The 26,875-nt window shown below is 54.4% G+C and overlaps 1 protein-coding gene across 5 annotated transcripts; it reads right to left on the bottom strand.

Annotated features, from left to right (window-relative positions):
* Positions 1 to 496: 496 nt before the first annotated feature.
* Positions 497 to 26,583, bottom strand: LOC147102254 (uncharacterized). Of its 5 annotated transcripts, none has more exons than XM_085964618.1 (17): positions 26,393 to 26,577; positions 26,013 to 26,089; positions 23,028 to 23,142; positions 22,427 to 22,576; positions 19,512 to 20,725; positions 17,929 to 18,121; positions 15,373 to 15,492; positions 14,612 to 14,704; positions 13,832 to 13,966; positions 12,293 to 12,412; positions 9,711 to 9,803; positions 7,973 to 8,107; positions 6,935 to 7,028; positions 4,890 to 5,025; positions 4,702 to 4,764; positions 3,795 to 3,969; positions 497 to 616 (listed from the first exon to the last, which is right to left on the bottom strand). In XM_085964618.1, the coding sequence occupies exons 2-17, from the start codon at positions 26,033 to 26,035 to the stop codon at positions 500 to 502; spliced, it is 2,976 nt and encodes a 991-aa protein (XP_085820744.1). In that variant the 5' UTR covers positions 26,036 to 26,089; positions 26,393 to 26,577; the 3' UTR covers positions 497 to 499. The 5 variants fall into 5 exon arrangements, with proteins under 5 accessions (XP_085820744.1, XP_085820745.1, XP_085820746.1 ...); XM_085964619.1 differs by having other exon boundaries at positions 26,462 to 26,577; XM_085964620.1 differs by lacking the exon at positions 23,028 to 23,142 and having other exon boundaries at positions 26,393 to 26,583.
* Between the last annotated feature and the right edge of the window lie 292 nt (positions 26,584 to 26,875).

Here is a 26,875-nt window from a genome sequence, read left to right as displayed (position 1 = left end):
CCCGACCTCAGCCCGCCCCAACTCCCCCCCCCCCGACCTCAGCCCGCCCCCAACTCCCCCCCCCGACCTCAGCCCGCCCCAACTCCCCCCCCGACCTCAGCCCGCCCCAACCCCCCCCGACCTCAGCCCACCCCAACTCCCCCCCCCCCGACCTCAGCCCACCCCAACTCCCCCCCCCCCGACCTCAGCCCACCCCAACTCCCCCCCCCCCCCGACCTCAGCCCACCCCAACTCCCCCCCCCCCCCCCCCCCCGACCTCAGCCCGCCCCAGCTCCCCCCCCCCCCCCCCGACCTCAGCCCACCCCAACTCCCCCCCCCGACCTCAGCCCACCCCAACCCCCGGACCTCAGCCCGCCCCAACCCCCGACCTCCACCCGCATTTGTCTGGGTGGTTGATTCCCTGTTCCCACGTCCTCCATGCCATCAGCCAGCAATCCACCCCCCCCCCGGTGAGGGTGGGCAGGGGGAGGGGAGCGAAGCGGTCCACTCACTCGCTCACTCACCGCAGCTCCTCACATTCCAGGTTACGAGCATGCAAGAGGCGGACCTGCTCACTGAGCTGTCCCTCCGTCTCCATCAGCTGCTCCCGGGACATCTTCAGCTCCTGCTCCATAAACTGACACGAGAGAACAAACAGGATATTCAAGGGGTTTACTCTCCCAATAGAGCAAATCAATCAACCTCCTCCCCCCACCTACTGCAGCCACCCAGAGAGCCCAGCGACTTCAGCCACCCTGTTGTAGGGTCGCGACACACCAGCGTACAAAAATAACAGACAGGAGAAGGTCTCCTGGTCCATCCAGCCTGTCCCTAACAGTTGTGACGCCTTGTGCATCACCATAGACACTTCCCATCCTCCCAGAGATTAAAAAACCAGGGTCAAGTAGAGGGGGGGGAAGAAAAAAAAAGGGAAAATTCCTCTCCGACCCTCTTAGAGGATCAAAACTAGTCCAGGAGATCAGTCTGGCCCCGATTTATATTACAGGGTATCTAGCTCTTGTACGAGGTGATCCTTAATCCACCCTCCCTTGTCCGAAGGGGATGACTCTGGCTGGAGCCCACTTCCACGGGCGCTGGACACACTCTGGTATCTCACTCTGTGACCCGGAGTAGCAACAGACTATGTGCGCCGTGTCTAACCCCCGTGCCATCCTCACCCAACCCACACGTTCCACCAGGACTCTCTGGATAGCAAGCAGGAGCCCAGTTGTTGAGGAGACGCATGCGGCCCATCGTACTACCCTTACAGCCCCTCTTCACTCCTCCCCAGCCATCTCTGTACAGACCAGGGGACAAACTAGCAGCCCTTCCCGTCCAGCCGATCTGCACACGAGGCAGCAGGAGCTCATGCCTTATTGTGCTCGCAGCTCCCAAACTCATAACTGGCGGGAAAACTCGTCTGGAGGTCCTGGTTTCCTGGGCTCAGCGAGTCAAATAAAACAGACATTACCTCAGCCTGTGTGCACAAAGAAGGGTTCATAGAATCAGAGAAACTTACAGCGCAGGAGGCGGCCATTCGGCCCATCGTGCCTGGGCTGGCTCTTTGAAGGAGCAGTCGCGCTCAGTCCCTCATCCCCTGCTTTGTGTCCGTAACCCTGCGAGTTCCTCAGCCTCGTGTACCCATCCAACTCAGTTTTAAATTTATTTATGGGATCGGCTTCTACCACCTTTTCAGGTCGAGCGTTCCAGATCCTGACAACTCTCATCTCCCCGCCCTGCCAACGATTTTGAATCTCTGACCTCTGGTATTGACCCACTCACCAAAGGGAATCGTTTTTCTCTCTCTACTCTATCAAAACCGCTCATCTTGAAAATCTTAGTTTTTTAATATTGAATGAACCTAAGTGCACCGAGCTACATCTACAACCCAAGCAGCACTAACAGCCCCGTCAACATAGCCACTCATCCCGGGGCACTTCACACAAGGGTGGATCGGACGGGCCAGGGTTGGGAGGTGACCAAAGGGAGGTCAAAAGTCAGGTTTTGATGAGACCTTTGAAAGGGGATAAAACAAAGAGACACAAAGCAAGTCTAGGAGGTTCAGTGAGAGTGCCAGCGTTCAGTGGCGTGGTGGCAGAAGACGGTGCCGTAGTTAGTGGAGTGGAGGCTGGGAGGATACAGTGAACCAGTCAGGAATTCAGAGGGCAAGGAATGCGACCTGGGGCTGGAGGAGATCGCAGAGGGAGGCTGGAACAAGGCATTGGAGGGGACCAATAAACAATACAGGGATTGGATAAATCAATGCGCCCTAGAGCCGGGTTTGTGGGGGGGGGGGGGGGGGGGGGGGGAAGATTAGGGGGCATGCACAGAGCTCGGGGACAAGTCGAGTTTGAGTTGGAGCTTGACGCGGGGCAAATAAAACCGCGAGTCTGGCGGTGACAGAAGTGTCGGCGAGGGATTCAGCACCGACGGCGTTTAAGGAAGGGCAGAGAGCCGAGGGCGGAGTGGTTACCATCTCCTGCCTGCATGTCGGGGACCAGTCCATGGGCTCTTGCACCTTGAGTAAGTTGGACAAGCGATGAGTGAAGGGGCCACGAGTCTCTAAAAGCTCATTTGTGCCGATAATTAGATCGCAACCCAATTTCCCGGGAAAAGCTCCCCAAGATTCAGGCCATCGCTCTGGAGTGCGGCCAGAAGTAGGCCAGGCTAAAAATGACAGGAGTCCGTCCCACAGGATATGGGGGGGGGGGGGGAGGGGGGGGTGCTGCGGGGAGGGACGATGCAAATCCAGATACCGACTGATTAAATGCCCCACCAGCCCTTGCTGAGGCTTTGCAATCTTTTGTAATTTGAGTCAAAAAATGTAATTTAGAACCAGACACAAGAGAACCAGAAAGAAATGGAAATCAGAAGAAAATGAGGTCACGGAAATTGCAGGGTCTAAATAAGGAATCACGGAGAGCGACGCTCAGGTATAATTGGCACTGCTCAGAGGACGGGACGGGAGGGATGCTCTCCACTGTTCATTGCTCCAAGTAGCCTTCAAAGGATCACCAGCCTGTCTCTGGTGCAGTAAAGTTCACCTCCAGTCAAACTCTGGAGTCCTCGGACCCTGGACCGAGGCTGGACTCTCACCCGCCACCCCTCACCTCTGACCTAAAACTGCTCTGACCTTCAGGAACACCTCCGGCCACAAAAAACCATCTCTGCCCCTGCGCTAGTTCCTATTCTTCAAACTCCTTCGCTTCTTGTTTACTGTCCTCCTTCAGGAAGCGCTCCAAGGGTCCAGCACTGTCTAATGGGGAGTGCCTGCCATTTATACAGGGGCACAGCGAGGGTCCAGCTGTTAGTATATCGCACTGCCCACCCCGCGGAGGCCTGACCGAGCGGCGAGCTTCACACCAGTCGCGGGATCAAACAAGTGTGAACTACAGGGCAGCACGGTGGCATAGTGGTTAGCACTGTTGCCTCACAGCGCCAGGGACCCGGGTTCGAATCCGGCCTCGGGTGACTGTCTGTGTGGAGTTTGCACATTCTCCCCGTGTCTGCGTGGGTTTCCTCCGGGTGCTCCGGTTTCCTCCCACAGTCCAAAGATGTGCGGGTTAGGTCGATTGGCTATGATAAATTGACCCTTAGTGTTAGGGGGATTAAATACGTGGGGTTACGGGGATAGGGTGGGATATGTGTTGGTGTAGGGGTTACGGGGATCGGGTGGGATATGTGTCGGTGCAGGCTCGATGGGCCGAAATGGCCTCTATCTGCACTGTGGGGTTTCTGTGATTCTGTGATACACGTCTGCCCCCCCCAGGCATCCCAGCCCCCGTTCACCCTCCCCCTTGCAGTTGCCCGGTTACCTCACTGTTGTCCGAGATCAGTGCAGCCTGAGCCCGTATATCGGAGAGTTCCTGCAGCTTCTCATCCTTCAGCTTCAGGGCCTGGGTCAGGCGGATGATCTGAACCCGAGACTCTGCTGCAGACAACTCCACACCTTCCTTCTCCTGCTTCAGATTATCTACAGCTTCATCCAGACTGAGGGCAAAACACAAAACACCAGTTAAAGAAAAATTCTCTATAAATAAAATCACACAAAAAGTGACTGAAGGAGGATGCAGAACCTGTTCCATATACAAAAATCTATCAATCTCAGTTTTGACATTTTCAATTGACCCCCAGCCTCAACAGCCTTTTGGGGGGGAGAGTTCCAGATTTCCATTCCCCTTTGTGTGAAGAAGTGCTTCCTGACATCACCCCTGAACGGCCTGGCTCTAATTTTAAGGATCTGCCCCCTTGTTCTGGACTCCCCCCACCAGAAGAAATAGTTTCTCTCTATCGACCCGATCAACTCCTTTAATCATCTTAAACACCTCGATTCGATCACCCCATAATCTTCTAAACTCCAGGGAATACAAGCCCAGTCTGTGCAACCTGTCCTCATAATTTAACCCTTTTAGCCCCGGGTATCGATCTGGTGAATCTACGCTGCTCCCCCTCCAAGGCCAATATCTCCTTCCTGAGGTGTGGGGCCCAGAACTGAACCCAGTTACTGTAGGTGGGGTCTGACCAGAGCTCTCTACAACTGAAGCTTCACTTCCACCCCTTTGTATTCCAGCCCCGGAGATAAAGGCCAACATTCCATTAGCCGTTCGGATTGCGGGCTGTTTGGCTCAGTACCCTACGTATGACGCGTGTCGAAAAGTGCTTCCGAGCCAATGAATCAGTGACTGCTGGAGGACTCACGCCAACCATTCTGAACACCATTACCTCTGCACCTTCTCCCTCAGAGCGTCTGCCAACTCCTTGCTCTCTGCTTCGCAGGTCTGCAACCTATGGGGGGGGGGGGGGGGCGGGTAAAGAGATATTCATATGGTTAGAGCCGTGAACATTTACTGCTGCACAATCCAACCACAGAAGCGAAGGTGCCACCGCACCTGGGTGACGGGCTGACTCACTTCTCCGTCTGCTCGGCCAGTGCCGCCTCCGAGAGTTTCAGCGAGGCCTCGGTCGTCGCCAGCTCCACGAAGTATCTGCTGTTGTCCTTCATCAGCTTGTCTCGCTCCTCCTCCACCCCAGCTAGGGTCGCCAGCCCTGGAATGGGTATCGAAGGGTTAACCGGGACCGCCAGCGTGCTTCGCGCTCCCCCCTTGCTCACACCCCGGCAAAATCAGCGGTGCTCCTTCAAAACAAACCGCCTGCGCCGGACTGCGTCGCCCGTGTCCGGGAGTGTGCATGACTGGGGCGGGTGAGCACCATCACTGAATTCCAGCACTTGCTGCGTGCAGCGAATCGAGCCCCCGGTTCACACCGCGCACGGTTTGCATTTCCATTGAAGTCACGGAAAATAAAATCGGAGCAGTGTAACTCGCCGGGGGTGGGGTCTCTGCCGAGTTGCTGCAGTCTGTTCTGTGCGACCGCCAAATACGAATTGCACCCACATCGTGTGCCTGTCCCAAAGTGCTTCACAGCCGGTGAATGGCATCGAGTTATGCAGGCAAACGTGCCAACCACTTTACACACAGCGAGATCCAACAGAGCAACAAAAATGAGCGACCAGTTAATCTGTTTATTGGCGGCATGGCTTGAGGGACGAATGTTGGCCAAGACTCCAAGAGAGCTCCCTGCTCAGAATGTCTTTAACACCCACCCCTTGGGCTCCTCCAGATCACTACGCCTCCGACAGTGCAGCAACCCCCCCACTGGCAGTGTCAGCTTAGATCATGCACTCAAGTCCCTGGAGTGGGCCTTGAACACACCCTGCCGATTTAGAGGAAACTCCTCAACATGCTGGGCTCAGAGTGGACCCCAGTAACAAGTCACTTGCCCCATCGGTGACACACACAGTTAAAGTAAAAAGAAACAAAGACTTGCATTTCTATAGCGCCTTGCACAACCGTGGGATGTCCCAAAGCGCTTTACAGCCAATTAAGTACTTTTTGAAGTGTGGTCACTGTTGTCATGTAGGAAACACGGCAGTCAATTGGTGCACAGCAAGATCCCACAAACAGCAATGTGGTAATGACCAGATAATCATTTTTACGGGATGTTGCTTGAGGGATCAATATTGGCCAGGACACTAGGGAGAACGCCCCTGCTCTTCTTAGAAATGATGTCGTGGGATTTTTACGTCCACCTGAGAGCAGACAGGGCCTCGGTTTAACGTCTCATCCAAAAGACGGCACCTCCGACAGTGCGGCGCTCCCTCTGTACTGCCCCTCCGACAGTGCAGCACTCCCTCTGTACTGCCCCTCCCACAGTGCGGCGCTCCCTCAGTACTGCCCCTCCGACAGTGCGGCGCTCCCTCTGTACTGCCCCTCCCACAGTGCGGCGCTCCCTCAGTACTGCCCCTCCGACAGTGCAGCACTCCCTCTGTACTGCCCCTCCCACAGTGCGGCGCTCCCTCAGTACTGCCCCTCCGACAGTGCAGCACTCCCTCTGTACTGCCCCTCCGGCAGTGCAGCGCTCCCTCAGTACTGCCCCTCCGACAGTGCAGCACTCCCTCTGTACTGCCCCTCCGACAGTGCGGCGCTCCCTCAGTACTGCCCCTCCCACAGTGCGGCGCTCCCTCAGTACTGCCCCTCCGACAGTGCGGCGCTCCCTCTGTACTGCCCCTCCCACAGTGCGGCGCTCCCTCAGTACTGCCCCTCCGACAGTGCGGCGCTCCCTCTGTACTGCCCCTCCCACAGTGCGGCGCTCCCTCAGTACTGCCCCTCCGACAGTGCAGCGCTCCCTCTGTACTGCCCCTCCGACAGTGCAGCGCTCCCTCAGTACTGCCCCTCCGACAGTGCAGCACCCCCTCAGTACTGCACTGGGAGTGTCAGCCTAGATTATGGGATCAAGTCTCTGGAGTGGGACTTGAGCCCGTTACCTTTTGATTCCGAGGCGAGAGTGCTTCCCACTAAGCCACAGCTGACACCTAAATTTAGTCAAACGAGGAAAAGAATAAAACACAAGTGACCTGGATAGGATGTCTGTAAATTGCTGCCATCTCACGACCTACCAGATTTCAGCTGCACGTTCTCGCAGGTCAGCCGTTTGACTTTGTCCAGCGCTTCGCGGAGTCCATAGGCAGATTGCTCTAGCTCCTGCTGCATCTGGGCCGCAAGAACATTTATTTATACAATTTACATTTCAAACAAGCCAGGGTCTTAAACTAAGGAGAATACGATAAAAGGCACCGACCCTAACCGTCCTGTGTAGGGAACGTGATTTGTGGGTTTATTTCCTGAGCCCCGTCCCAAATTAAAAAGACCCTCCTGGGATTGCGGTTTGTGCTGCCGGAGCGGAGGCTGCTGAGCAGGAGAGATCCCAGCACAGTGCCGTTAATAATAAATGAAAACCAGGATCACGTTCACCTACATTGGAAAAGGAGAAATTTGCAGGGCTGTGGGGGAAAGAGCAGGGGGGAGTGGGACTAATGGGAGAGCTCTTTCAAAGAGCCGGCACAGGCACGATGGGCCGAGTGGCCTCCTGTGAGATTCGATGACCTATACAGAAGACGCTGGGGCTCTGGGTTGTAGGCTGGCGTCAGCGGAGCGGGGAACTAAAGATTAACTGCAGTAGCTCTGTACAGTGCCGCTGCCTGCCCTGCCACCCAACAATCTACCAGCAGCTAACGGGGAATCCAGATGTGCCAAATCACATTTCTGATTAGTTCATAAAAAAGTAAGTGTTGGTCATGTGATCTCGATACTCCTCGCACGCCGTGTGAACTTCAACCTTTGTGCGTTTGTTGGTGAAATGGCGAGAGGAAAAGACGAGTGTGCTTTGATCGTTGTGACTGCTTTATTTCCTTGGTCACTGAACGGTGGGAGATGTCTATTCAGTAAATATCCCCGTGCGAGGTACATTTACCTGTTTTGTGAGCGAGGTGTTTTCTGCTAAAATGAGTGCATGTGGCAAAAGCTGTGTCGCCGTAGCAACACCTGCAGCTGGTCAGCGATTCCCACTGGACAACACTGGGTTAAAGCAATTTCCTCCAGTTTTAATTCAGAGTGATGGGCGGTGGGGGCTTCAACAGAACAGACGGAACACTCACATTTGCCTTCTTCCATTCAGCCTCGTCCGCCCGTCTCCTCAGTGCCGCTTGCTCTTCCAGGGCGCTGGCTGTTGCCTGGGTAATGGCTTGGAGCTGGCTCGTGCTCTGGCAGGCAAGGTCCCTGGCGGCCTTCAGCTGGGCAGACACAAGGCCACGTTTAGAACAAAACACTGCAGAGGCGCTTTCTAATCAGAGCCCAGGGTGGTGAGCTTTTTTTAAAAAAAAATCGGAGGGGAAAACACAGCTCCAGCCGTGCACCACGCCCGATAGCTACTCCCGAGAAGGTCATCCCTTGGTCTGTGGCTCGAGGGAGGGGAAGAACAGCTGCTTCATCAATGACCTTCCCTCCATCATAAGGTCAGAAGTGGGGATGTTTGCTGATGACTGCACAATGTTCAATGCCATTCACGACTCCTCAGATAATGAAGCAATTCATGCCCGCATGCAGCAAGACCTGGACGACGTTCAGGCTTGGGCTGATGAAGTGGCAGGTAACATTCGCGCCACACAAGTGCCAGGCAATGACGATCTCCAACAAGCGAGAGTCTAACCACCGCCCCTTGACATTCAACGGCATCGCCATCGCCAAAACCCCCGCCAGCAACATTTATTTTTAATTCATTCTTGGGATGTGGGCGTCGCTGGCAAGGCCGGCATTTATTGCCCATCCCTAATTGCCCTCGAGAAGATTGTGGTTAGCCGCCTGATACAACTGAGGGGCTTACAAGGCCATTTCAGAGGGCAGTTAAGAGTGGGTCTGGAGTCACACATAGGCCAGACCAGGTAAGAACGGCAGGTTTCCTTCCCTAAAAGGACATTAGTGAACCAGATGGGTTTTTACATGGTCACCATTACCGATACCAGCTTTTTATTCCAGATTTAATATATTAATTAACTGAATTTAAATTCCCCAGCTGCCATGGTGGGATTTCAACTCACGTCTCTGGATCATTAATTCAGGCCTCTGGATTACCAGTCCAGTAACAAACACTATGCTACCGTACCCAGGGGGTCATCATTGATCAGAAACTAAACTGGACCAGCCACATAAATACTGTGGATACAAGTTCAGGTCAGAGGCTAGGTATTCTGCGGCGAATGTCTCGCCTCCCGACTCCCCAAAGCCTTTCCACCATCTACAAGGCACAAGTAAGGAGAGTGATGGAATACTCGCCACTTGTCTGGATGAGTGCAGCTCCAACAACACTCAAGCTCGACACCATCCAGGACAAAGCAGCCCGCTTGATTGGCACCCCATCTACCACCTTAAACATTCACTCCCTCCACCACCGGCGTACCGTGGCTGCAGTGTGTACCAACTACAAGATGCACTGCAGCAACTCGCCAAGGCTTCTTCGGCAGCACCTCCCAAACCCGCAACCTCTTCCACCTAGAAGGACAAGGGCAGCAGGCGCATGGGAACACCACCACCTCCAACTTCCCCTCCAAGTCTCACACCATCCTGACTTGGAAATATATCGCCGATCCTTCATCGTCACTGGGTCAAAAATCCTGGAACTCCCTCCCTAACAGCACTGTGGGAGCACCTTCACCACACGGACTGCAGCAGTTCAAGAAGGCGACTCACCACCACCTCTTCAAGGGCAATTAAGGATGAGCAATAAATGCTGGCCTTGCCAGCGACGCCCACATCCCAAGAATGAATAAATAAAAAACTTTAAAGTGGGAGATACACAGCAGGACAAATCTTTATAAAGAGGAGCAAGTTGTCACTGACCTGCAGGTGGAGTTTCTGCTGATTCTCTGCCATCTGGTGATAGGTGGTCCCTGTGGTCTCTGCCAGCAGCTCAAACTCCCCGCATAAAGCACGCTGCCAGCGTACAAGAGGAAACAAATTCAGGTTTCAAATACAAGCCATTGACTCGAGCGCAGGTTCCGCACTGCGTACCGCATGCGTGAACTGGAACAGCGCTGCTCCCTCGCTGGTTACTGGCCAGAGCGGGCCGTCCTGACTGGCAGTGCCCAGCTCCCTCGCTGGTTACTGGCTGGACCGGACTGGTAGTGCCCGGATCCCAGGCAGGGAGCAGCAAGTTCAGGTACCGGCCTCAAACCACACCCCAGGTTCAGCCATGCTAGAATGCTTCCATTTACATAGCACATTATCAAACCACTCAAACATCCCAAAGTGCCTCTTATAGGAACAGGAGGAGGCCATTCAGCCCCTCGAACCATTCAATTAATCAGATCCTGCCTGATCTGTACCTCAACCCCATTTACCAGCCTTTTTACTCCGTATCCCTTGATCTCCTTACCCAACAAGAATCTATCGATCTCAGTCTGGAAAGCTCCAATTGACCCCCAGCATCAACAGCCTTTTGGAGGTGGGGGGGGGGGGGGGGGGGGGGAGAAAGAGTTCCAGATTTCCACCACCCTTTGTGTGAAGAAGTGCTTCCTGATGTCACCCCTGAACAGCCTGGCTCTAATTTTAAGGTTCTGCCCCCTTGTTCTGGACTCCCCCCACCAGAGGAAATAGTTTCTCTGTATTGACCCTATCAACTCCTTTAATCATCTTAAACACCTCGATTAGATCACCCATTAATCTTCTAAACTCCAGGGAATACAGGCCTAGTCTGTGCAACCTTGGAGTTTGTGCACAAATCGTTGAAGGTGGCAGGATAGGTTAGTAAAGCATACAGGATCCGTGGCTTTATAAATAGAGGCATAGAATACAAGAGCAAGGAAGTTATGCTAAACCTATGTACAACACTAGTTCGATCCCAGCTGGAGTATTGTGTCCAATTCTGGGCACCACAATTTAGGAATGATGCAATGGCTTCAGAGAGGGTGCAGAAGAGATTTACTAGATTGGTACCAGGGATGAGAGGCTTCAGTGGAGAGACTGGAATTGTTCTCCTTGGAGCAGAGAAGGCTAAGAAGAGATTTGATAGAGGTATTCAAAATCATGAAGTGTTGAAATAGAGTAAATAAAGAGAAATGGTTTCCAATGGCTGAAGGGTCGGCAACCAGAGGGCACAGATTTAAGGTGATTGGCAAAAGAATCAGAGGAGACATGAGGAAAAACTTTTAATGCACGGCCTCACAGGGTGATGGATACAGATTAAATAGTGGCCTTCAAAAGGGAATTGGAATAATACTTGAAGGAGAGAAAGTTGCAGGGATATGGGGAAAGAGCAGGGGGAGTGGGACTAACTGGATTGCTCTTCGAAGGAGCCGGTGCAGAATCAATGGGCCGAATGGCCTTCTTCTGTGCTGTGCTATTCTATGATTCAGTGAACCTGTCCTCATAAATTTAACCCTTTTAGTCCAGGTATCGTTCTGGTGAGTCTGTGCTGCCCCCTCTCCAAGGTCAATATATCCTTCCCGAGGTGCGGGGCCCAGGACTGAACGCAGTTACTGTAGGTGGGGTCTGACCAGAGCTCAGTACAACTGAAGCCTCACCAATGTAGGAACCTCTGTTCCTTACCAAAAGATGGAGTTCAACTCACGAAGTCAAAACAATAAACTTTAATGAGCAAACGAAGCAAGTTAACAACTATAGGATGAACTGGAAACGTGTCTGGTCTGCTTGGAAACCTTTCTCCAATTAGCCTTTGTACTGTGAAGAGAAATGACTTGGCTCAGCATAAGATTAGTAAGAGTATTGCATTGGGGAGTTGCTGTCTAAGCAGAAAGCAGCCACTCTCACTGTGCATGTGGTTTGAAAGCAGGAAGGAGCATTAGCGTACAAAGTGATAAATATTTAAAACATACAGCATGTGGGAGCTGGACCCGGATATATTATTTCTTGCAATCAAGGCACAGTGAAGATGTTACATGTGGAGACGATCCAGGAACTGCCCTGACATTTCCCCCATTGTTGCCATCAGTTTGGACCAAAGTGTCAGTAAATTTCTACAAGTCAAACATTAATATTTGCACAGCGGTATTTTATGGGCCAAGAGTCTGAATTTAAAAAAAAGCTTCTTCGGCAGCACCTCCCAAACCCGCAACCTCTTCCATCTAGAAGGACAAGGGCAGCAGGCGCATGGGAACACCACCACCTCCAAGTTCCCCTCCAAATCACACACCATCCTGACTTGGAAGTATATCGCCGATCCTTCATCGTCGCTGGGTCAAAATCCTGGAACTCCCTCCCTAACAGCACTGAGAGAGTGCCTTCACCACACGGACTGCAGCGGTTCAAGGCGGCGGCTCACCACCACCTTCATCAATAGCAAAGTAAACATTCAAACCTGCCCCCAATGTCACCTACTGGTCCTGCCTTTATAGAACAACAGGTGGCAGCTCCGCGCCACCCCCGCGCCACCACCCCCCCCGCCACACCCCAACATCACTCACCTGTTCAGCACCGGCATTCTGCAGAGACTCACACATCTGTTGCCAAGTCACCAGGTCCAACTCCAGTTGACTGATCTTGTGGGCACAGGTTGCGGAGAGCTCACGGCAGCATTGATCCACCTTGGGTGGGGGGGGGGGGGGGGGGGAGGGTGGAGAAGCACAGGGGGAGATCATTTTGGAACTCACCATACAAATGAAGGTCTTTACAAGTTGCCGCTCTCTCATGCAGCTGCCCTACGGGACTCTGGAAAGTCCGTCACCCAAAAGGAGCCAACACCCACTCTGGGGTTCCGCTCTTACCTCACCAGCAGCACAGACACTCCCTGGGGTACAGTTCAGCGCGAGGAGCACCCTCCCACAGATGGCTATTCTTCACGTACCACCCTAGTCAGGAAGGGGTTAATTCCCCCTGGAGTGGTATCCGGGCTGCGACGGGCTGGTGGATCACTGCCCCCCCCATTTCTGGGGGGGGGGGGGGGGGGGGTCGCTGCAGCCGAGCCAGGTCTGTCCTTACCCAGGGTCCACCCGTGAGACCCGGGGCAGGAATTGAGCCCAAACGGAACTGACCCGGAGAGTGGAGGCAGATTGCAATGACCCCACCGAGAGCAGCGAACCCACCGCCCATCAACTTACGTTTATATAGTGCCTTTAACGTAGGAAAATGTCCCAAGGCGCTTCACAGGAGCGATTATCAAACAAAGATTGACAACGAGCCACATAAGGAGATATTAGGACAGGGGGCTTGGTCAAAGAGGGAGGTTTTAAGGAGCGTCTTAAAGGTGGAGAGAGGCAGAGAGGTTTAGAGATCAGCCCCTTCATCAGGAGCAGGGTCTCATTTATATCAAGTGACAAATACTCGAGAGAGAGAGAGAGAGAGAGAGAGAGACTGGAGAAACTGGGATTTGATAGAGGTGTTCAAAATGACGAGGGGTTTTGATAGAGTAAACAATGAGAAACTGTTCCCAGTGGCAGGAGTGTCGGTAACCAGAGGACACAGATTTAAGGTAATTGGCAAAAGAACCAGAGGGGAGATGAGGAGAATTTTTTACACAGCGAGTTGTTGTGATCTGGAATGCGCTGCCTGAAAGGGCGGTGGAAGCAGATTCAATAGTAACTTTCAAAAGGGAATTGGATAAATACTTGAAAACGAAAAATTTGCAGAGCTATGGGGAAAGAGCGGGGGAGTGGGACTAATTGGAGAGCTCTTTCAAAGAGCCGGCACAGGCACGATGGGCTGAATGGCCTCCTGTGCTGTATAATTTACAGGCAAGCGGAGAATAGCGAGTGAAGACTGGGGCCACAGAGGTTTGGAGGAGGGTGGACAGGGAGTGAGGGGAGGTGTCACTCACAGCTTAGCAGAGGAATAAACACAGAAGAGCCATGTCGGAGCGGAGGTGGGTGAGCTGGAGAAAACTGCAGGGGTACACTGGAGCGAGATCTTGGAGGGGTTTGAGAAACACCAACAAGGACATGAAGGAAGGGGTGGGTGGGTAGGAAGTGGAGGGAAGGGCAACAAGTTATTCAGTGGTTCTCACTCACTGCTTCCTTCTCTCTCTGCGCGGTCTCAGTGAGTGTCTTCAACTCCGCGCACTGCTGCAATGATCGCTGGGTCCTTTCCCTCATTGTGTTCAGTGCCTCCACGTTGCTCTTCAGTAATTTCCTCATCTCCTGATACTGCAGCAAGAGACAGAAATCACATCACACCGGGCAGTGGGGAAAGAAACCACGTTACACCAGGGGGACAGAATCCGTGTTACACCGGGGGGGGGGGGGGCGGGCGGAAAAGAGGAGGGGGGTAGTGAGGTGCGGGGGTGATCTGCCCTCTGGGTTCTACCAATGCTAGATCTTGCATTGGGAAAGAGACTGTTCTAACGCAGCACCCCGAGGAGTAACTTCACCTCTCGGAACATCCGTCTGACATTTGCTACTCAGGAGAGAGAGCGCAAGTGGCACAGGCGTCACAGCTGGAGTCCTGGGTCAGTAGGCAGGCAGTGTGCAGCCCCACGCAGTCCGGGGTGCAATGTGGGCTCGCTCCAACAATGGCTTGCTGCTCCCTGGCGCGAGACTGACCCGTACAGGAAAGGATCAGTCAGGTCTCCGGTGGGTGCTGAGTGAGGATATTGAGCAAGGGCAGGATCCAGCTCGACTGTCGTACCCACCATGGCTGATCGGCTGGCTGCCGCTCAGTGTCTTGGCACACACGGGGAAAGAGCCAGAGGACAGCCAGTGTGGCGGAGCCATGTCCCGGGCACACGGCGTGACATTGATGTACTCTTGTGAGGATGGGGGGTGAAGATCAATCCAGGTTTAGTGGCTCACCTGCTCGCGCACTCTTGCTCGCTCTTTCTTCATTTCCTCATAAGCTCCATCTGCACCGGCCAGACTTTCCTCAACTTCCTCAATCAGGGAATTCTGCCGAAGAAGTTACAGAAACGCCTCAAACGTGGCAAAGGAGGTGGAACAGAAAATATGCAACAAACGCACAAAGAGACAGAAATACCGCAGGCAGACACACCAGCACCGGCACACACAGACAGAATTAGTCTCCACTTGGAGAGGCAAGGATTAATCAAGGATAGTCAGCATGGCTTTGACAGGGGGAGATCATGTCTGACCAATTTGATTGTATTTTTCAAGGGGGTGACTAGGTATGTGGATGAGGGTAGTGCAGTTGATGTAGTCTACATGGACTTCAGTGAGGCTTTTGACAAAGTCCCGCATAGGAGACTGGTCAAGAAGGTAAGAGCCCATGGGATCCAGGGCAATTTGGCACATTGGATTCAAAATTGGCTTATGGCAGGAGGCAGAGGGTGATGGTCAAAGGTTATTTTACCTGGGTTGGAGTGTTTCAGCTATGAAGAGAGACTGGATAGGCTGGGGTTGTTTTCCTTCGAGCAGAGTAGTCGGAGGGGGGGGACCGGATTGAGGTGTACAAAATTATGAGGGGCATAGATAGGGTAGATAGAAAGGAACTTTTCCCCTTAGGGCGGGGACACACACACACACGTTTCTGATATCAGTAATGCGGCCTGTGTAAGCTGCCGAACATTCCCCTGCGGGCATGGCTTGCGGTTACATACTTGGTGTTCACGGCTGTCACAGATCACACCACGGAGCTGCTGGTACAGGTCTAGGCTGCGCTCAAGCTCTTGCACTGTGCCAGCGTGCTGCAGGTACAGGCTGCGGTAACGGTCCTCAACCTGCCGGCACAAAGACAAGAGCAGGTAAACATTTTTGAAATTCCCAACGCTCTCCATTGTTGGGGAGGGAAGTCAGAGGTCATCCGGTTCAGTGATTGGTGGGGGTAAGAAACAGAGCCCCTCCAGTGGTAGGTGCAGACCTGTGTTACGAGGACAGCCCTATTTTGCTGTTAAAGAAGATCCCAGTTAGGGGAATCAGTCCTAGTACCAGGATGGCAGGGCTGCAGTGCACTCGTGGCTGCAAAGCAATTCTGCACAAATGGCAATGTTCCCCCTAAGCTGCGCAGTAATCCGAAAGGTCCCGTGCAGACCACTCACCGGCTGATCCATTGTAAATACCGCGCATGCGCAGAAATTTAAAGGGACCGCGCAGTAAACGAAACAGGCCACACCGAACAAAGCGCCGCTCACAGGGAACACGGACAATGGGGAGATTTTTGTCAGAGTTTGGAGAACAATGGGAGGATTGGTGAGCTGATTAACAGTCTGCGACATGAACATTCCTTCCATGACCATCTTTTCTCCAGCCGATAGGGGGTCAGTCCTGTAAGGCGGGAGGTTTTAAGGGGGTTTAGTCCTGTAAGGCGGGAGGGTTTTAAGGGGTTCAGTTGTTTGCGCCTCCCGTTAGCGCCTTAAGAGGGCACCAATTGGGGCGCAAAACAACTAGAGGCCGGGCGCGGCGATGTTTGTGCCGCTCGCGAAATTAACTAGACATTTTGCGGTAGTGCTAAACACTTCCGCCACGATCTCCTGCGCCGGCAGATTGTGACGTCAGTCGAGTGCGCAACGCCCCGGACATTGGCACCCCCTGCCTTACCGCCTGCCGCTAGCAACGACAGGTTGAGGGGAGCGTTATGCTGTCAGGAAGGGACTGGGGGAGCGCTATTTAAAGGCGACCGCTTCCTGCCTTTTTTTGTCGGTGACATTTTTGCACCACGCAGTCTGAGTGAGAGAGAGAGAGAGAGAGAGAGAGAGAGAGAGAGAGAGACTTCTGGAGAGATTCAACAGCACTCTGATGTAGCGCCTCGCTCCTTGGCCTTTGCGCCTTAAGACAGGTGTGAAGCACCTGATTTAGCGCTCCAATCACCTCCAGGGGCGATAGAAGCCAAATTTGCTGTCGGAGGCGATAATTAGCGCCAGGCGCTAAACTTTGCGCACGGCCGATAATTGCGCCCCAAATGGGGCAATACCGAATTTTTCCCCCTTAGTCCTGTAAGGCGGGAGGGTTTATGGGGTTCAGTCCTGTAAGGCGGGAGGGTTTTATGGGGTTCAGTCCTGTAAGGCGGGAGGGTTAAGGGGGTTCAGTCCTGTAAGGCGGGATGGTTTTATGGGGGTTCAGTCCTGTAAGGCGGGATGGTTTATGGGTTCCCACAGCCCATACGATTGGGGGTGGGGGCGGAGGATGTCACCGACACCCACTGGACGCGAGTATCCCGCTGAATGCCAACCCGGAATTCAGAGCCGGAGCGCCGGTCTCCAGTCGCTGGGACTGTCTAGAGTGGGGATCGAACCCGGGACCTCCTGACCCTGAGGCAGGAATGCTCCCTCTGAACCGGAGGATTGCTTCCAGAGTAGAGCGTGCATTCTTCCTGCATCTGTACCAGATTCCTCGGGTCTCTTTCAGCTGACACTACAAACAATTTATTTTAACGCGGCAGCATCTCGGTTAATAAAAAGGAGACAGTGGAATTCCAAACAACGGTTGCTTCGAGGAATTCCCCCGGATTGAAGATTATGAGAAGTTAAGTTAAACTTGTATCGAACCTTGGTGAGACCACACTAGGAGCACTGTGTGCTGTTCTAGTCTCCAGATAATAAAGACCATATATAAAAGCACTGGAGAAGGTGCAAAACAGATTTCCAAGAATGATACCAGAACTGAGGGGTTATAACGATCAGGAAAGATTGAACAGGCCGGGGGTCTTTTCTCTAGAAAAGAGAAGGCTGAGTTGTGACCTGATAATGGTCTTTAAAATTATGAAGGGGTTTGATAGGGCGGACGTAGCGATTGATGTTTCCACTTTTGCGTGAGACCAGAGCTCGGGGCCATAAATATAAGCGAGTCACTAATAAATCCAAAGGGGAATTCAGGAGAAACTTCTGTACCCAGAGAGTGGCGAGAATGTGGAACTCGCTACCACAGGGAGTGGATGAGGCGAATAGTATAGATACATTTAAGGGGAAGCTAGATAAACACGAGGGAGAAAGGAATATGATATGCTGATAGGGGGAGATGAAGTAGGGTGGGAGGAGCATAAACACCGGCACGGAGCAGTGGGCCAAATGGTCTGTTTCTGTGCTGTAGATGCAATGTAATTCATTGGTTTCCAAGATAACCATTGTCAATGAGCAACGGTCTCCACCGTGATACCTGCCCCATCTCACAGAGGATCGCGAGAGAGGCAGCCTCCCAGGGCACGGCTCAAACCTGCTTACCTCCGGCGCCTGGGTACTGCTGGTCTGGGTGCAAGTCTCCCTCTGATCCGCTGGCCCTGCCCGAAGGCCCAGGCCCTTGCTCTTGGACAGGTCATTCAGCTGGCCAGACAGGATCTCGTTGACGAGCAGGGCTGTCTCCAGACGCTGCTCCAGATCGCCCCGGGGAACCGACTCCAGATTCCCTCGGGAAAAGCTGCGGACAACACATGGACAAACATGTCAAGGGCAACCAACTCACCAATTCAGGGTCAGGGCACCAGGCAGCAGAAATCTTCTGGTTCTAATAGTGGACGCCCCGAGGCGTTGCAGTCAGGACGAAGGGTCTCCCCCTCTCGGAGTGCATTCACGGCGCTGGAGGAATGGGGATCGGCACCTCCAGGAGCCCGTGCAGCTCCCACTACTGGTAGAAGTGTGCGACTGCAGGAGTGACTGTCACACACCTGGTGATGCCCAAATAAGGAGGGGGAGACAAACATGGCAGCTTTGACATAGTAGAGACCCCCCCACTGGCCACAACAGTATTAACACTTTCACATCTTTGGGCTTTGTTTGAAGAAAGGTTGGCCCAGTCGAGTGTTGCCGTGGCACCCCCCCGGAGATTCACGCCCCAGGGAAACTCTCCCCCATTGCGTTAGACAGCCAGGAATTGTGAATCCCAAGCTGGAAGCATCCCGATTCCCTATTATCCTTTTTGCGGCTGCACTTGTTTCCTTCCCCGGGGATCAACATCCTCAACTTTACCCTCCAAAAACACACAGCCCGCTCATTCACAATTATTGAATGCTGCGCTCGTCAGTCACACTGCGTGCGGGAGCTAGGGGGTGCTGACGTGGCGCGAGCACATTGGTCCACGATGCTTCGGTACTGAGCACCAGTCAGCTCGGGATCTGAGGGACAGAACTCGGGGTCCTCACGCCCCTCGGACACTCCAGTGTTCTAAACCGACACACAAAAGAACACGATTGCGCAAAGAGAGAGAGAGAGAGAGAGAGAGAGAGAGAGAGAGAGAGAGAGAGAGAGAGAGAGAGGGGACAGGTGGGGGATGGTGATATTTCCAGTATAATTGCCCCCGCCCCCACAGTCTATGATCATGCAGTGTGAAGTGACGACCACCAGAGGGCCCTCGAACTCCACGTTCAATACAAGCGCAGAGAATATTTGGAGACAGGTGGCAGTGACTTCAAATATAACGTTCTTAAATTCGTTCACAGGATGTGGGCGTCGCTGGCAAGGCCGGCATTCAATGCCCATCCCGAGCAGCCCTCGAGAAGGCGGTGGGTCTTCTTGCTCCGCTGGGTAACTGCTTTGATGTAACTGAGTGGCTACAGAGAGCAGGCAAGAGTCACCACGTTGTTGTGGGATTGGAGTCACATATAGGCCCAGACCAGGTGAGGACGGCAGATTTCCTTCCCTGAAGGACGTCAGTGAACCAGTTGGGTTTTTCCAACAATCCGACAGCCTCATGCTCATTTTATTGATACCGGATTTTTATTACTGAATTTTCAGACTAGCAGGGTGCGATTTAAACTAGTCCAGTAATATACCCACTACACCACTGTGCCCTAGAGTTTCGCCCAACTTACTTCCACAGTAGAGAGTCTGTGAGCACTGCACAGTCCATCACTTCACTTCGTACACCCTCCGACCCAGAGGTATTGACATCTTTCTCGGCCAGGCTGACAGGGGTCATGCAGGTCGCGGCGCACTGCGACCCAACGGGAGTAATCGCTGTGCTGACCTCTCGACAAGTGACGCGGTTCCTGCCCATTTCTCCTGCCAGCAGGCTCCAGGCGTCTGTGGGAGTTCGCAGGCTGTCCACATGAACGAGGCACATCAGGGCGCACGACGGCGGGGCTGGCATGGGGCTGGTGCCCACTTCCACCTGCCCCGCGCCCACCGGCACAGGCTTGACGTCACACTGAGTGGAGAGTCTGTTTCCTGATGCTGGGTGCCCGCGGATCTCAGACGTCACTCCGGGGGTCTGTTGAAGGTCTTCAGCAGCACTGGCAGAAACCACCGCAGGCAGGGCAGCGCCATCGAATCCGGCTGATGCACCAACAGGCGATGAAAGGCTCTCTCCCACTGTCTCCTCTCTCCCCACGGGCACAGGCTCTCCCCCCGCCGCCACAGGCTCGCCCCCCGCCGCCACAGGCTCTGGGGCAGCACAGGCCTCCTCGACCACCCTTTCAGGAACCCCTGGGGCCTTGGTGGGGAGCAGCCCCGTCACCAACTCCCGCGACACTTCCACAAGACCCTCGTCCGCCTCTGTTTCAGGGACGACGCCGCAGGAAGTATCTGCCACAGCCCCGGGGCAAGGGCCCTGAAACCCGTCCGGCTGACCCGCAATCTCCAGGCTCGCGGGCAGGGGGCTCCCAGTGCCCACCTCGGGCCCGGGACGCACGACTGTCTCTCCAGCTGCGGTCTCCACTGGGGTCGACGATCTGCATCTGTCCAGTCCCGAGATTATGGCAGTGTCACCGATCAACAGCTTGGGATCCTCCTGTACCTCGGTGCTGACCAGCACCCCCTTGTGTGCAGGGCATGTCACTGCACCCCCGTGCACGCAGGCCGGAGCTGAATACTCGCCTTCTGTCGGCAAGGACTCTGGAATCATAACGCCGACTGCAGGTTCATCAGCTGCCGCGGGGAGCGACCTCGTGCCCACCCTGGGGGCTGCGTGCGGCACCAGCGGAGTCAGACCCCTCGCCTGGGGAGCGCTGACGCACGGCTCTTCTTCCATGAAGATTATCCGGCCGAGATCTTCGTAAACCAGCGACGGGATCTGCTGGCTGTGATCCTGCAAACACAAAGCAAAGACTCTCAGGAGAGAAACACATACTTGCTCCAGAAAACAAAATGCTGGGACTGCACAGGCAGCAGTACATCAGGCGGAGATGACTTCAAGAAAAACAGGAAGACAGAACCTGCATTTCTCCAGCGTCTTTCACCACCTCAGGACTTCCCAAAGCTCCTTACAGCCGATGAAGTACCTTCTGAAGTGTGGTCACTGTTGTAATGTAGGAAACACGGCAGCCAATTTGCGCACAGCAAGCTCCCACAAGCAGCAATGAAATGAATGACGAAAGATAATGAGGTAAATCTTGACTTTGTGTGACAGTGTAAAACAGGCGATAGCGAATCAGCAGCAGGTTTTACATCGGACGATTTTTATTTCCATTGGCGTCAATTGTGTCGTCTAGCCGATGAGACATTAAACCGAGGTCCCGACCTCCTACAGCAAAAATATCCCAGGGCACTATTCGATGAGCTGGGGAGCGCTCCCCTGTGTCCTGGCCAATATTTATCTCTCAACCAACATTAAAAAGGATTTTTTTTTTTTATATAAAGGATCTCATCGTTGTTTGTGGGATCTTGCTGTACATAAATTGGCTGCTGCGTTTCCTACATTACAACAGGTGACTACACTTCAAAAAGTACTTAATTGGCTGCAAAACGCTTTGGGACGTCCTGAGGTGGTGAAAAGTGCACGTCTACCTTTTCTATTTCTTAACCTTTGTAAGATTAGGGGTCCACAGGTCAGGTCAGAGGGGTTCAGGTGGTGACCCGTGGAGCCAAACCTCACAACACACACCGAGACCGTAATAGCGGGAGTGGGTATCCAACATCAACCGCCCTCTCCAGAGGCCTCGGCCAAAGCGATGTCGGAACGGCGCACCGGCCCTTCAGCATGAAATATTTAACCTGCACTTTGAACTCGTGCACAGAACTCTGCTTCCACCGATAGGAAGGTGGAACGGAACCGACAGTATAGCTTGGGTGTCCTGGTCCCACAAACAGGTACCAGTCTCGTACCAGCTTAAAGCACCCTGGGACCAGCATACCCAAGGTATACCGTCAGCTCCGCAGCACACTCCTGTTGGATTTGGGGGGGGGGGGGGGGGGGGGAAAAAAAGAGTGCCAGTTTCTCGATCTAACCACTAGAGACGAGGACTCGAACCATCGCCTCGGTGAGATGCTCGCTATGAATTTGCCCTCTGCAATGAAACATAGAAAAATAGGAGCAGGAGTTGGCCATTCGGCCCTTCGAGCCTACTCCACCATTCAATATGATCATGGCTGATCCTCTATCTCAATACCATATTCCTGTACTCTCCCCATACCCCTTGATGCCTTTTGTGTCTAGAAATCTATCTATTGCCTTAAATATATTCAGCGACTTGGCCCCCACAGCCTTCTGTGGTAGAGAATTCCACAGGTTCACCATCCTCAGAGAAGAACATTTCTGCACATCTCAGTCCTAAATGGCAGAGTCACTGGATTCACCTGGTATTCCAGGCTAGTATTCTAACCGAGGCGCTAGTCAAGATACAGATCAGCCATGATCTGACTGAGTGGCAGAACAGGCTGGAGGGGCCGAATGGCTGACCTCCTTTTCCTCTGTTTAAAGGTGTCGCCCAGCCCAATTGCACCCGAGTGATATGGACAGTTCTCCAGTGCACAACGGCTCGCGTCCCACTGCCAGGTCGCCCTCCCTCACCTGAAGTTGCAGCCTGCAGATCAGTGGCGTCAGGTTCGTCCCTGGCACAGCCGCTGACAGCCTCTTGCCAATGGAATTCTTCGGGTCCCTCCGAGCGCTGCACTGGGGCAACACCTCCTGCAACGGGACGCGCGCACACTTCCTGGTCGGCTGCACGGATTGGGGAAGAGAAACATTAAAATTCAGGCCACGCTGGAACAGCAATGAACATAAATCAGGACCGATTTCAGCCCCCGTCCCACCAGCCCTTCCCAATGGTGCTGGATTTAGGATCCAAAAGATGCCGAGTGCCCTCTGGTACTGTGCGCAAGTGGCCATTCTTCAGCTGCGAGTCCAGTCAGCGTCCGAAGGATATTCCACTGCAAGGCGGCGTCACAACCGAGCCCCAAAAGCACTGGAATTCCCTACCTAAACCTCTCCGCCTCTCTCTCCTCCTTAAAACCATCCTCTTTGACCAAGCTTTTGGTAACCTGCCCTAATATCTCAGGTGGCTCGGTGTCAGTTTTTGTCTGATTTACGCTCCTGTGAAACGCCTTGGGACATTTTACCACATTAATGGTGTTATATAAATACATGTTGTTGCTGTTGATCCCGTCCTCACCCGGTGTCGGCAGCATGCGCGCCTTTGCAGCTGGGTCGCTGCAGACAGATCAATGATCAAGAGCGGCTCCCTCACCCAGGACACGGAGCCATGGTGTGGAGATGCCGGTGTTGGACTAGGGTGGACAAATGTAAGAAGGCACACAACACCAGGTTATAGTCCAACAGTTTTATTTGAAATCACAAGCTTTCGGAGCGCTGCGGACACGGAGGACAGCCCGCGATGCTATGGGCAGCAGAGATGGTCTACTCTTTTTATTGGGTGCTTAAACAAATTGTCTGTAAATTAATAAAAAACTTTAAATAAACCTTAACAAATTAAATTAGAATTTGGTTGTCCGGGTTGATGATGCACCCCAGCCCCCCCGGCGCCCACCAGTCGCGGAAGTACTCAAGCGTGCCGGTGGACACCGCGTGCTCCATCTCCAGGGCCACCCGGGCGCGAACATGGCCGCGGAAGAGAGGCAGGCAATTGGGCTGAACGGCCCCCTCGACCGCCCGCTGCCGGGACCAATTAATGGCTCTCTTGGCCAGGCCCAGGAGCAGTCCTACGAGGAGGTCCTCCAACCTGCCCGCTCCCCTCCGCACCGGGTGACCATAGATCAAGAGCGTGGGACTGAAGTGCAGCCAAAAATCGAGGAGCAGCCCCTTCAAATAGTGAAAGAGGGGCTGCAGCCTCTCACACTCCGTGTAGACGTGAAACACGGACTCCTCCAGGCCGCAGAAAATGCAGGCGGCCTGGGAGTCCGGGAACCTATTTAAAACCATATTGCACGGGACTGCTCCGTGCAACACCCTCCAGGCCAAGTCCCCAATAGAACAAGGGAGGACTCCCGCATAGAGAGACCTCCATTGGGGACCTCCGCCGGATGGCAAGACGTCACGACGGCAGGCGAAGATGGCAAAGTGGAGAGTGTGCAGAAGCAGCCCGTACAGGAAACACCTCCGCGCGGAATGATAAGGCACGGAGGGTCTTTCCTCGAGACGGCTCAAGTTCTGTGGCGCCGGTTCCAGAGGTGAGTTTCGGGGCCGGGCGCCGATGAGGAATTCCATCCGAACGGGGGAAAAGCTCGGACGGGATCGCCCCATGTGCTTGAGCCACCTCGATACACCTAGTAAGAGTCGGGGCCCAGTGCCACTTTCACCGACTCGATGGCTTTGACTGCGAGCCGGACGTTGGCCCAAGACAGGCGCCGCGCCAGCTCCTCCGGTACCATCCAGCCCGCTCCTCCGCCATCAAGCAGGTCCCAACTCTAGTCACCTTGCCAGGCACAACCCTGCGCTCCGCCAGCCACCCGAACCTGCGGTCGTGGAGGTGCGGATTCCTGAGCAGTGGCTCCCGAAGGACAGCCGCCACTCCTGACGGGGGAGAGCTCCGCCTGGAAGAGACGTAGTTCCAAACCCATAGCAGTTCCTGGTAGAAGACAGGCAGCTCCCGCAGGCTGGCACGCGTACCGCCCACTTTCACAAACAGGAGCTGTGTGTCGTAATTGAGGCCGTGCAGCTGGCGGAAGAAATACGTCACCAGCACACACCATCTCGGAGGATTCTCGACGCACAGGTATCTCTGCAGTGTCTGAAGACGGAAAGTCGCAGCCTGGGTGCGAACGCACACCAGCGCCTGACCGCCCTCCCTAGCGGGAGACTCAGAACCACGGCAGAGACCCAGTGCTTCCTTTTGTCCCAGAAGAAGTCGATGAGCATCTTGGCGACAAACGCAGGGGGAGGGATCAAAGTGACCAACCGGTACCACAATATGGCGGCCACCAGCTGGTTTATGGCCAGCGCTCGACCCCTGTAGGACAACACTCGGAGCAGTCCTGTCCAGCGTCCTAGGCGAGCGGTGACTTTGGCCTCCAGCTCTTGCCAGTTCGCCAGCCAGGTGTCCTCGGCAGGGCTAAGGTAGACTCCCAAATAGAGGAGGTGCGTTGTGCTCCAGGCGAAGGGCCTGAACTCCTCCGGCAGGGAGTCCACCCGCCACTGACCCACCAGGAGTCCGGAACATTTCTCCCAGTTGATCTTGGCGGAGGATGCATCAGAGTAAATCTGCTGGCATTCCCGCATCCTCCGCAAGTCAGCAGGGTCCGTGACCGTGAGGAGCATGTCATCGGCGTAAGCCGAGAGGACCACCTCCACGCCCGACCCTTGCAGAGCCAGTCCCGTCAACCTCTTCCACAAGAGGCGCAGGAAAGGCTCCACGCAAACGGCGTATAACTGACCGGACATGGGGCATCCCTGATGCACCCCCCTCCCGAAGCGAAGGGGCGCCGTCAAAGACCCGTTAACTTTAATCAGACACTCCGCGGCGGCGTACAGAAGTCTGATCCGGGCGACGAAATGCATCCCGAACCCGAATGCGCGCAGAGTCCCGAAAAGATACTCGTGATCCACCCTGTCGAACACCTTCTCCTGATCGAGGGAAAGGAAGTCGACCGACAGACCAGCCTTCTGGGAATGGTGGACCAGGTCCCAGACCAGATGGATGTTGTTGTGGATGGTCCGGCCCGGGACCGTGTAGGACTGGTCGGGGTGGATCATGTGGGCCAGCACGGTGCCAAAGCGAGCAGACATGGCCCTGGCAAAAAATTTATAGTCCGTGCTGAGGAGGGAGACCGGGCGCCAGTTCTTAAGTAGGCAGAGATCGCCCTTCTTAGGCAGCAGGACAATAACCGCCCTGCGCCAAGAGAGGGGCACAGAGATGGTCTAACTGGAGCCGAGGCCAGGGGTGCAAGCCAGGGCTTACTGCTCGACACAGCTCGGTATCACAGCAAGCCCCGGCACAGCAAGTGGCCCCTTCACTGCGCTCAAGTGGGGTTTTTTGAGTTAACATTTATACAGATTATTGTGTCATTCTCAGGATATGGGCATCGCTGGCAAGGCCGATATTTATTGCTAATGATGAAGAAATGACCGACACCGGACTGTGAACGCCACAGCCTCGCCCTCCCCACCCAGCTGCTCTGCGGTGCGCTCTGACCACACGTACAGTATGGGTCCCCTCGCCCTCATTCTCCGAGGACGACGACTTGACGGATCTCCTGGCGCTGAACATTTCCCGGCCACCTGGGGAGCAAAACAGAGAAAAACACCGTCAGAAAATGGGCAGCGGTCCGAATCACAGCTGGGAGTGTGGGTCAGATACAATGGCAGGCCAGGAGGTCAGGGGGCGCGCAGGGTCAGGGGGCGAGGGTCGGGTTCCACAGAGTCAGATAAGGCCAGAATGCGAGCAGCGGTGCGGGCGGAGAGGCCTCGGCCTCAGCATTAACCAGAGTCGGGATGAGCGGCCTGTGCGGGAGGACGAGCCGGGCGCCGCTCCCGGCAGCCCTACCTACGCCTGTCTGTCTGTCTATCTACCAACCTACCTACCTCCGCTCGCTCGCTCGCTCGCTCTCTCTCTCCCCGGGCTTGTTTTTTTTCTCCTTCGCCGCTTCTTACCCCGGGTTTAAATTTCCCGCTCCGCCCTTCATTGGCTCTCCTGCCGCCGCTGCGCCCTAACGTCACCGCGCCGCGCCCCAGCCGATTGGCCCGGGCCCGTTCCCAATGACAACGCGGTTAACCGCCGGCTGTTGGCGAGGAGGGTGCCAGGACGCCAAGAGGCGACTCGGTGCTGCCCGCCTGCAGCGCCCCCCAGCGACTGGAGGCCAAGCGGCTCCCATAGGCATAGCACCTTTCTATTTGCATTTCTATAGCGCCTTTCACAACCATCGGACATCCCAAAGCACTTTACTGTTGTAATGTGGGAAATACTGCAGCCAATTTGCGCACAGCAAGCTCCCATAAACAGCAATGTGATAATGACCAGATAATCTGTTTTCGTGATGTTGGTTGTGGGTTAAATATTGGCCAGAA

The sequence above is a fragment of the Somniosus microcephalus genome, chromosome 22 (genome assembly GCF_052327205.1).
Source record: "Somniosus microcephalus isolate GS21.2 chromosome 22, FLI_Smic_1.0, whole genome shotgun sequence".
Classification (NCBI taxonomy): domain Eukaryota; kingdom Metazoa; phylum Chordata; class Chondrichthyes; order Squaliformes; family Somniosidae; genus Somniosus; species Somniosus microcephalus.
This window is presented reverse-complemented; position numbering and strand designations above follow the sequence as displayed.